The 11,996-nt window shown below is 39.1% G+C and overlaps 1 protein-coding gene across 1 annotated transcript; it reads left to right on the forward strand.

The window, feature by feature from the left end:
- Nucleotides 1-3,952: 3,952 nt before the first annotated feature.
- On the forward strand, nucleotides 3,953-10,900 carry amigo1 (adhesion molecule with Ig-like domain 1). The gene is made up of 2 exons (XM_073819694.1): nucleotides 3,953-4,088; nucleotides 6,286-10,900. The coding sequence occupies exon 2, from the start codon at nucleotides 6,380-6,382 to the stop codon at nucleotides 7,889-7,891; it is 1,512 nt and encodes a 503-aa protein (XP_073675795.1). The 5' UTR covers nucleotides 3,953-4,088; nucleotides 6,286-6,379; the 3' UTR covers nucleotides 7,892-10,900.
- Nucleotides 10,901-11,996: the final 1,096 nt, after the last annotated feature.

Here is an 11,996-nt window from a genome sequence, read left to right on the forward strand (position 1 = left end):
TCGAGCAATTGATGTAAGGTAAGTGAAAATATATGCGCAGAATTGAGAAAATAGTATTAATGGAGATAAATTGTAGCCTATCACAGCTAGGAAAACGTGTGAATGTTCATGGTGCATTTTATGCAAACAACTCTAATCGTAGTTGTAAATCTATATTTACAGTAGGCATAATTGTCATTGCGTATGCAGCATGAGTCAAATACAATCTTCTGTTCGTGAACAGTTGTATTTCATTCATTATCTGACTATGCATCCGTGCATTTTATTGCCATTGGCTCTTGTGATAGTAATATGGATCTTAGTATTTTTAGTGATACTAGACAATAATAATTGATACCTGCACGTCGGTGTAATTTACTTCCGGGTAAAGATAGGATCAGTCAAATGAAATACAATAAATGTACAAATAAATATTAGAAAATTAAAAAACGATCGGAAATGCGTCCAATTTTCTATTACTATTATTTGATGACAGCAATACATTTGGAAAACAAAATACAGCCATTTCTGCTTTTTTTCTTTTAAACAAAAAACCAAGCTGCACCCTTTTTTAAATTTCATCTTTCATTCCGAAATTGAATAATGAATGAACGAAAAAGTACACGGACCTTTTACGCTGCTATTCATTGCGCATGCGCAAAGCTAAAAATAAAGAAAAACGTAATTTAGCCGTATTATTTCGTTTTGGTTTTCCTGTTTATTGGATTTTGGTTTCGAGATGAAAAACGGAAAAAAAAAACAAATCAGCTGTCTTGTTTTGGCTCATACAGAAAAACCCAAAAATGAAATATCAACCTGTTTTGCCTATTTTTCGTTTGCCAGATTAAGTGGAATAACTGAATGATCAGATGATACACGGACCTAGATTCTATGCTAAATTCTAATAAAGTCTGTAAATATGTAAAGTTCTAATAAATACACATTTCAGAAAAAATGAAATATAGTCCTGCATAAATCTGGTATAACGGAGCGTGTGAATTTTTTCATTTGTAGAACAGGATTTTTGCTCCTGCAAAAAATATATATATATTTTGAGAGGGTTTTGTTGTGTTTGTGAAAGAAACAAAAAATACAAGTTTGCAACTCCTAAAACATACTTATATATTCTCTACAAAAACAAATTCCACTGTCACAGCCAGGTGCTCAGTTTTGCTAATAATAATAATACCACATACAATAGATGTATGGTATGCAAATATAACAAAGGGACATAAACAACTAAACAATATCTAGGGATGCAAATTGATTATCATGATTATACATCTAAAAGAAAAACATGTAAAACTTTAGGGAGTGAAAATGGTAAATGAGCTCATGAGTGTTAAACTGCTGCCATTGAAAGTGGTAATTTCAGGTAATTTTCATTCATTTCATTTACTCAAGCATTTGTTTTCCACCAAGTGACAGAAACACATAGCATATTTTACTTATTATTTCCATTAATAATGATTAGAAATGTACATTTTAAATAAAATGCTGTTGTTTTATATGAATACTGTATATACACAAGATAACATTTTTAGGCAAATGCTAAAAAAATCCTCTAAAAATGTGTATATGGAGTGATATTACATTAAAACAGCAATTAGAAATTAACTTTGTCTATGCCTGATATTGTGGGTTATGTATGGATCACCCTTTTCAAACCTGACCTGATTAGTTCACACCCCTGATATCACAAGGAACCTAAATTGTAATTGCAAAAGTACCTGCTATGTACCTCTGTCTTCTGTTTTCAAGGGTAGGAATTCTTTATAAATCATCTTTTCACCAATATGTCTTTATTTTGTGGAACGCAAAAGGAGAGAGTGGCATAGCCTCAGTAATTAGAATGATAGCAATGATAGTGAATTGTGACTGTGGCTGTCTGCCTTAAATCTCCTTTTGTGCCCCACTAAACAAAAACATTTTAATTTTTTTTATTCTGAAGTGAATATAGCTTTTAATTTGTAACTTCTTTATTAGCCTGTAAATTACTTTCTTTGTGTTTACTTCCAATAATTTGATTTCTTTGTGTGTATTTGAGTGTCAAACATGTATTTGTGAATTTTGTGTAAATAATAAATAAATTATGACTGAATTTGAAGTGTGTTCAATAAATTATTGCATATACAGGCTAATTTATCTATTAAAATGTATGTAAGAAACAAGCAGAAAATATTTATTGTGTAACATCGTTTTACCCCCCTGAAATCAACATCGTTTCAACGTTAGGTAAGCCAACCAATTAGATCGATTTTATGTCGAATATGTGTTGATTCTATAACGTCGTTTCAACCAACTGAAAATCAACATCGATTCAACGTTGGGTAAGTGAACCAATTGCGTCGATTTTACGTTAGTTTTGAATGGCGTGCCTGACGTCGATTCAACATTACCCCGATGAGCAAAACTGATGTTGGATCGACGTCGGAGATCAACGTCGTTTCGATGTCACGGGAGACGTCGATTCTACGTTGATTCTATGTCAGTTTGCTATCTGGGTAGTGTTTGTTAGAAGTAAGGTTTGACATAAATTTGGGGTTTCCTGGTCGTTTTTTAAGCCACGTTAAGCGTTTTTCACGTTAAGTGTTTTAGAACGTCCCTATCTTCGCTGTACCAGTAGCGGACGGCCGGAAGTAGTTAAGGCTGTTTTGTAGAACCCGGGAGAATGTTGCGCATAACGTCTATTGCCGCTTGCAGGGTAAAAGTTTTTCCGGTGACATCATAAATCATCATAAATACTATGTTTATTTAATTCTGAATGCTGGCACTTATAATTCAGTAGGCTACATTTTTGAGTTTTGTGGTTCTATTTGTTTCACGATTATTATTATTATTATTAAAGTAATATTGTAATTTCTTTTTGCTCTCCTTTGCATTATTAACATGATGTAAATGTACATTTTATAATAATAATGTGCCCTTGGATATACATAAAATAATATAAAGAGATGACTCCGATTTATATTGGATCGGGATTGCGTTGTTGTATTGAGCTTATGCATCAACCAGGCTCAGAATTGTTCAATTATTATTCTTGGGAAAATATGCTACTGGATATAAATGCTGTCATAATTTAGCATGATGTAGTGATTCAAGAGAAATGACTGAGTAAACTGAGATTATACGGTCAAATGTACCAGAGATGGAGAACAGAAACTATCCAGCGCTATGTTGAGCATATTATTTTGAGGAGTTAGCGGTGTTGATTATATAACAACAACTTGGAAAACAGACAAAACAGAAAAGGTAAGAAGCATTATTTGAGACAAGGGCATACTAATATAGGCGCAGACCTGTAGCGGAACTAACTTTACCCTGCGCTGAAGTAATTTTCGTTTTTTGTGGAAAAAGGCTAATCATATTGCAATGGGGGCATTGCCTCTGGTCTGTTAAAACTCAATAGAGTGAGGGGAGGCAAGAGAGACATGGACTACTGCTGTAATTTTACCTTGTGTCACTGTTGGACAATGTTTCTTTTGAACAACGAGTGACTTACACAACCTTTTAATGTATTTTTTGTAATATTGACGTTGTTTTATTTTTGTACTTATTTTTGTATTTTTTTGTCATCCAATATTTTGAGGAGACACTGCCTCCTCGGCGGAAACGCCCCTTATAGATTTATTTAGATTTATTCTTTTTATAGGCATTTATTGACTAACTGAAAAATTGTACAAGAAATATTGAGCTACTTTCATATATGTGTAATTGTTTTATAAAATACTATATGTGCTCACTCAGCTGAATAAAAAAGGATGTAAATCAAAACGAGAGCACACCGTCAGTACGACTGAAAGATGGACCTCTTCACGGATGCTTCGCCTATGCGGACACAGACTCAAGTGCTCCAGTAGGAGCCGTTGATTGTGTGTGTGTGTGTGTGTGTGTGTGTGTGTGTGTGTGTGTGTGTGTGTGTGTGTGCAGGTCTGCTCATGCGCCCATGAAGAGATGCTGCTGCTGCTGCTGCTGATCAGAGGTGTGTGCGCTGCGGCGGGCTTATTTACACCAGTTCAGTCACACTGCATCATAGAAAAGCTCTGGCGCTCCTTAGGAAATGGACTTTCTAAAGGGATTAATATGTCTCTGCGGTGATACATCTCAAGGTTAGTACTGAGATATGGCGTTGAGTGTATTTCTTTACGTAATGTTATTCTTGCCCGTGTTAAGCGCTATCGGTGCGTCTGCCATCATTTGTCGCCCGTGCTGGAAACGTTTTATTTTCAGTCTCTCTGAAGACTACACGTCTACACCTCTTCCTCGTCGTTTCCGTTTAGATTTTCTTTAAATGGGAAAGACGTGTCAAAGTGCTGTGATGTGAGATGTATAAAAACAGACAATGTTTTACTTTGAAATTACATTTTTAGACACAAGTGTGTGTAGGTAATATATTTGTGCGGTTTTTGGGACTGTGTAATTTGTATCACATTAAAATCACGGGTTACTGCATGCATACAGTAAATGGTGCAATGCTACACCATGTTAAGTCTGTAGAGGCCGTAGAGATCTTAACACTTACGAGTGTTGCCCGGAGCGTTTATCCAATTAGCATTTTTTAAAATTAAGATGCGAACACATAAAAATACATAAATAAAAAATAATAAATAAAACACATTTTTTTTGCACATTTAGACACCGCCATGTGGGCCACGTACTCTTAGCTGAATGAATAGGTCAGAGCTTGTTTGTAAACCTATGCGCATGCATAAGGTTGTGCGCGTTGAGCGCGCGCTTGTCTTGACAATACTGTTTTCACATTCATTCATGTTCCCTTAACCCGTTCAAACCCGAATTATGTTCTAAGGGACACAAAACATAATCGTGCTTTATTTCTACTTAAAAACCTTGTTGGAAAATCTATAGTTGTCATTAGTTGGCGTAAGCTAGCTCGTTGACCAGCTACCGTGTAACAGAGAGTTTTTGACAACCTTATGACCAGATGGTAGCTGGTCCAAGACTCTGCCAGCTGTTACCTGCTAACACGTTCTAAAGCAGGTTTAACCAACCATAAACTTGGCCACTAAGTCGAAAAAAAAAAGTTAATGATAATGCTCTAATAGGTAGGCTAAATGATTCACCTTTAAATTCTGTTTTATCAGTGTAAGGTGAACTAATAAATATACACTTACAGGGACAGTCCCCTGGATCGTCCTCTCAAACCTGCACTCTTTCGGTGACCAGCTCAGAGTTTTTATTTTCTTCACAGTTCCACACCACCTACAACTTTGGCATGTTTTCGGACAGACATAAAAGTTGAATATTAATACATAAGCAATGTAGTGCTATTTTTACAGGCAAATGGCTATGAAAACAAAATATCCATTTAATGACTTTTATCAGCTAGGTTTGCAGACAATCTGACTAATTTAAATAAAACTGAAATATAAATATAATAGTTAGCACAAATTTTCTGCCCTGTCACAGGCCACAACACTAAATTTCAAAACAAAAATATTTTTTAAAGAGTGGCAATGAATTAAAGGGAGAGTTCACCCTCATGTCGTTCCAAACCGTGAACTTTCATTCATTTTTGGAATACAACTTAAGATATTTCTGATCAAATTTAAAAGCTTTCTGACCCTGCATAGATAGCAACACAACTACCACGTTCAAGGCCTAGAAAGGTAGTGAGGACATCAATGAAATAGTCCATATGACATCAGTGGTTCAATGTTATGAAGCTACAAGAATGCATCCGGGTTCTACGCCAGAAGGTCACATGCATCTCAAGACTTGCTACGGATCAAAATTTTTTATAATGGACGAAAATTTGTAGATGTAAACATGATTGACACATGCGTAAACATGATTGATACAATGTGGGGTCGTATTTCTTTTTTTTTTTTCAGACCTTTACTCTTGTGAATGCTCGGCAAAAACTGACACGGAAGAGGAAATTGTTGAATAATGTCGTTATTTTCGTTTTCTTTGTGTACAAAAAGTATTCTTGTAGTTCATAACATTATGTTGCCGCATGGACTATTTTAACAATGTCCTTACTACTTTCTGGGCCTTGAACATGTCAGTTGCGTTGATGTCTATGCAGGCACAGAAAGCACTCGGATTTCAACAAAAATATCTTAATTTGTGTTCCGAAGAAGAACGAAGGTCTTACGGGTTTGGAACGACATAGGGGTAGTAATTAATGACAGAATTTTCATTTTTGGGTGAACTATCCCTTTAAGCGTTTACTCTGTATCTAAAACTGAAGAAATGGGTCTAAACAGGTTAACAATTTGAGACAATTTGTTTCTGACAAAGTACATCAAACATAAATCACTTTTGTTTCTTTTTGTCTTGTAGCTCTAAATTTGCGTCATCAGTCCCACAAGCTGTTCCTCCAAACAATGTGGAAAGGATTTACACAGCCACATTACTGAAGAGGATTCTGTGACTTATGCTACATCTCCATTTCAACTGCGTGTCAGAAATGCCCCATTCCATAAAGTGGTACATTAGGTGGGCTGTCTGCTTGTCCTTTATTCTAGCACTGATCCCCAGGTCCAGAGGATCGACGCTGAATTGTCACAAAATGTGCATATGCGCCAGCAACATCGTCAGCTGCTCCAAGATGAACTTGACCATGGTTCCGTCCGATCTGCCCAACTACACAGCTGTGCTTGACATTAGCTTTAACGAGATAACCGGACTACGCGCACAATGGACCAAGCACAAACTTCCCAACCTCCACAACCTCTTGCTTAGCCACAACGGTTTGTCCTTCATCTCCTCTGAAGCATTCGTTTTCGTAAAGCAATTGCGCTACTTGGATCTGTCATCGAATACCCTGCGACAGCTGGACGAGTTTATTTTTGAGCCACTTGTACATCTGGAGGTTCTGCTGCTCTACAACAACCAGATCTCGCAGATCGACCGCACAGCCTTCACAGGCCTCTCCAGCCTGCAGAAGCTCTACCTGAGCCAGAACCAGGTGTCCCGCTTCCCCCTAGAGCTCGTCAAGGACAAGAACCGACTGGACAAGCTGAGCCTGTTGGACTTGTCTTCCAATCGAATCAAAGTTCTCCCCATTCAAGACCTCCAGTCACTGCCGGCCTGGATCAAGAATGGGCTGTACTTCCACAACAACACCCTTATCTGCGACTGCGAGCTGTACAGTTTGATGGCTCATTGGTGCATCCGACGGCTCAATTCAGCTGTGGACTTCAAGGACGATCACACCTGCGTGCATCCCGGCCCGGATAAACGAGTGCTACGTTTGTATGATCTCAACGTTCATATGAACTGCAGCACGTTTAAAGAAACCGACCAAGAGGCTTATTTAGAGCAGACGCTTACCCTGAGCTGTGATACCAGACATCGGAACATGTCCAAGACGTGGATGCTACCTGGAAACACAGTAGTGCCGCTTGGCAATAACCAGAGCATTCTGGTTCTCCAAGACGGCAGCCTTGAGATAAAATCGATACGACCTGAGGACTCAGGTATGTACACATGCTTCGCTGTGAGTGAATACCTCAACGAAACGCTCTATGTGGTGGTCAAAGTCTATAATTTCACTCTCAATGGCAATGGTGAGACCCTCAACACTGCTTACACCACTTTGGTGGGCTGCTTGGCCAGCGTGGTCCTGGTTCTTATCTATCTGTACATGACGCCCTGTCGCTGCTTCTGCTGTCCCGACCAGGGCAAAAAGAACCAGCATGAAGACAGCATCCACTCCTCCATGCTGAGCGCCACCCCGACGCATGAGGATATGGCAACCAAAGCAGAGCTCAACAGGCACGTGGCCTTCATAGATCCCAAGGACCTGCAGGGACAGAACGGAAAGGTGAATCCAAACGGAGAGGAAGAAGTGGATGAGGAGGCCATGCAAGGAAAAGGAAAGAGGAAGAAATCGGTGGCAGACTCGATCAGTTCAGTCTTTTCTGATACTCCCATTGTTGTCTGAGGGAGAGGATGTGTATTTTTGGCTAGAGACAGTTCTTTGTTGTGGCTTTCTCGGACAAAGAGACTGAAGTACACAGTTTGCCATCCTCAGTGTTTGGCTGTTTCTGCAAAACCTTTCCAGCATTTTAATCTGTAGCACTTAAGTATATACTGTGAAAAGGTCTTGCCATATTAGTGGAATCTAAACTTGGAGTGTTTAGATGTTCCTGTGAGTTTAAGCCCACTAGGTGTGACTAGAGGTAGTCTGGGTAAACAACAAATGCAATTTGCAATTTCTCAATGATCAAGCTAGGTTGAGAGACATTAATACATCCTCTATATAATCACATCATAAGCATGAGCTTTGCAGACTGCTAATGCTAAGAAGAATATAGCATAGAATGAAGCCCTTGTAGCTAATCATATGTATCACATTTTATGCTAACTGACCAACCTTACCACATTATGTAAAGCCATATGCAGTTGGTCAATGCACTATAGCGTTTGAGAGTACAGTCACAAGAAAAGGGTGGAAATTGGTGGTTTCTATGGAACATTAGAAGTTGTTTTGAATGAAAGTTAAACAGTAAACTGAACATTAATGGTCACCTTCAATGGAAAAATAATATCCCGGTAAAACTCGAATGGCTGTATGAATCTAGATCCTTTCGATTTTAGAAGTTTAAATGTAAGAACTTCAGTTCCATCTATATGAAACTATATTTAAACAGCCATTTTTGAATGCATTACCCCTGGCATAAAAAATGCAGAACGTGTGCATTTTCAGCCGCTTGAGCTCATCTGTCATGACAACCAGGGAGTGACATATAACCGAAATGCTAATGCAATCTTTTAATAGGATGACGTGCCCCATCTGCTTGCGTTCTCATCTCTAAAGCTATGATGATTTGAGCCTGGATTCAACAGCCAAAAGAGTTTCGGACACTCAGACCTCTTCTCACTCTGCGTTCATTTGCACTTGTGGTGGTTTGAGTCGGTGCTGACTCATCCATTGTCAGAATGGGTGTCATTTTTAAGTCCTTGAGGCGCAGAGGTAATCTTCATCAGATAAAAAGCCAAAGGCTGAGGGAATTTTTAATTATTATTTTTCAGCTCAAACCATTAGAATTTCCTGAATGAATTAATAATCAAGTTTGAAGTTTGTACTCAGGTCAAAACGCAGTGATTAGCCGAATCCCCCTCATGTTCTGAAATCAGCGGCTCTCAATTCCAGTCATCGCGACCCATCGCTTTGCATAATTTGCGTTTCTCTTATTTAACATACCTTATTCAGAAAACAAGCTCGTAAGAAGAGCTTCACGCATGAACGGTGTTCTCATTGACAGGTTCCCTACAGTGTTCATTGCTCATTGCTGTCTGTGGAAGGTCAGAATGCTTTTGGATTTAATTCAAAATATCTTAATTTGTGTTCTGAAGATGAAGGTCTTACTGGTTTGGAACAGCATGACGGTGAGTAATTAATGGCAGAATTTTTTTTAAGTAACAAAATTACATACAAAATGTGCAGAGTGGGGGTTCCCGAGGACTGGAATTGAGAACCACTGTTCTAAATTATTACTACAGGCATACAGCAGTGATAGCTCACAGAGCAATATTATATTTGCATATACAAAGCCATAGGAATCTTGAGACACTGCTATGAATCATAATGTAATGTGTAAAGGTTGTTGGCTGTGCGCAAGGAAGATTTGACTAGATGCATTCCAACCAGATATCAACATTACGCATTTCTGTTGCAACATTATTGTTCTGGTGGACTTAATAGCAATGATAGGGACTGTTCTAGAAAAAAATTAGAAAGTCCAGCATCTCTAGAACCCTTAATTCTGGGAATGCCGCTTCCGTTCTTCCGTTCTTAGAAAGAAATCGGACACATCTCACGTGTTAACCATAACCACGTATTTATAACAGGGTCTGGTTGGGATCAGCTGGAGCAGTCTTAGTTTCCTCCGACCTCTTTCCCTAGTAACATCGTAATTACATCCTGTTTTGCGAGCGAGGGAGTGGGTGAAGCTATTAAATGTTTGATAGGTGGATGAACTCACAAACAGTATTATCTCAGGGAGCGGGAATGACAGATAATAGCAGCTATGGCAGACTGCAGTCATGGGCAGTTACGGTCTCTTACACGTCTCTCCAGCTGCAATCCAAAATTAGTGTGGAGGGGAGGGAAAGGCCTTACCATCATGAGCGCTGTGGGAGGAGGCCTGAGATCTCTGCGGTCGGTTCGCAAAGAGACAGAAAAGCCAAGTGCTCCCCCTAAAACCACATCCAGCAGCTTTTCGCCCCTGTCGTGTGTGTGTTCTTCTAAATCGCGTGTCCTTGGCTATTTCGCTACGAGCAGAGTTCTTGTGAAAGACCACTGTTCATTACTCAGCATTTGACAGTACATCTGTGCTTTTGTATGTACAAACAGTGTTTGTTTTTACAGTGTTTATGAGATTGTGTCATTTTAGGTAGCTTTTTTCCCCTTGAGGTTCCAAAGAGACTGATTTGATTCCTTGTTCTTCTGTGTATTGTTGTTCCTATACAGTTGTCTAGATTCCACTTGTGACTATAGGATATTGGTAAACCTATTTTAATGACACTGACTGTAAAGGTCTTTCTCTGTCATGTATTTTGAAATCTGATCATCTATTTGTCTATTGTATGTTGTTACTTAGGCACATAAATCGAGATTTTTTAATGTCACTTAATTAAATCTCAAGAAGCATCACAGACTTATAAGTACCAAAACTCTGTTGTGTTAATTAGAAATGTAACCTTCAAGTCAGCCTGAATTGGTGTTCACCGCCATTTTACTTGTGTTATCAGACGTATTTCTGAGTGAAATGTTATAGTCAACAAGAAAAAAATATTGAGGCAGGAAATTGATTGAATTGTGAAAAATGGGGGTTATAAACCAGAATGGAGCCAGACCGAATGCAAGTTGGATAAATAAAATGAATAGCTCTGACTATTGGTTAACATATCCAATAACCAAAAAAATAAATAAATAAATAAAAACTTATTTCAGGAAAAGCGCAAGTTATTTTGATTAATATTTTAAAGAAAATCTGATTACGCATGTAACCGTGGTTCCCTGAGAGTACCTAGTGTACACTTTGAGGATGCAGCACAAGTTCCTAAGAAGGGGAACGTCTCGGGTTATGCACTAAACCATGGTTCCCCAAGAGGGAACGAGGTGCTGTGTCCTAGTGAATGCTTTGAGGACACAGTATGAGTTCCCTAGAAGGGGAAAGTCTCAGGTTACGCACTAAACCATAGTTCCTTGAGAAGAAACTAGACGCTGCGTCCTCTATTGGACACTTTGAGGATGCGGTGCAAATTCCCTACAACGGGAACACCTCGGGTTATATGTAACCATGGTTCCCTGAGAAAGCATGAGACCCTGCATCATCTAGTGTACACTTTGAGGATGCAACATAAGTTCCCTAGTAGGGGAACGTCTCAGGTTACGCACTATACCATAGTTCTCTGAGAAGAAATTAGATGCTGCGTCCTCTAGTGGACACTTTGAGGATGCAGTGCAAATTCCCTACAACGGGAACACCTCGGATTGCGGATGAAACCATCGTTCCCTGAGAAAGAATGAGAATGTGGAAGGTCAGAATGCTTTTGGATTTAATTCAAAATATCTTAATTTGTGTTCTGAAGAATGCATCCTCCAGTGGACACTTTGTGGATGCAGCACGAGTTCTATAGAAGAGGAATGTCTTGGGTTAAGCACTAAACCATGGTACCCTGAGGAAGAACGAGACGCTGCATCCTCTAGTGGACACTATGAGGACGCAGCACAAGTTCCCTAGAAGGGGAACGTCTCAGGTTACACACTAAACTATGGTTCCCCGAGAAGGAATGAGACACTGTGTCCTCTAGTGGACACTTTAAGGACACAGCATAAGTTCCCTTGAAAGGGAGCGTCTCGGTTTACGCATATAACCATGGTTCCTCAAGAGGGAACGAGACGCTGCATCCTCTAGTGGACACTTTGAGGAAGCAGCGCGAGTTCCCTAGAATGGGAAAGTCTTAGGTTGTGCACTAAACCATGGTTCCCTGAAATAGGGATTAAATGCTGCATCCTCTAGAGGACACTTTGAGGATGT

The sequence above is a fragment of the Garra rufa genome, chromosome 15 (assembly GCF_049309525.1).
Source record: "Garra rufa chromosome 15, GarRuf1.0, whole genome shotgun sequence".
Taxonomy (NCBI): Eukaryota; Metazoa; Chordata; class Actinopteri; order Cypriniformes; family Cyprinidae; genus Garra; species Garra rufa.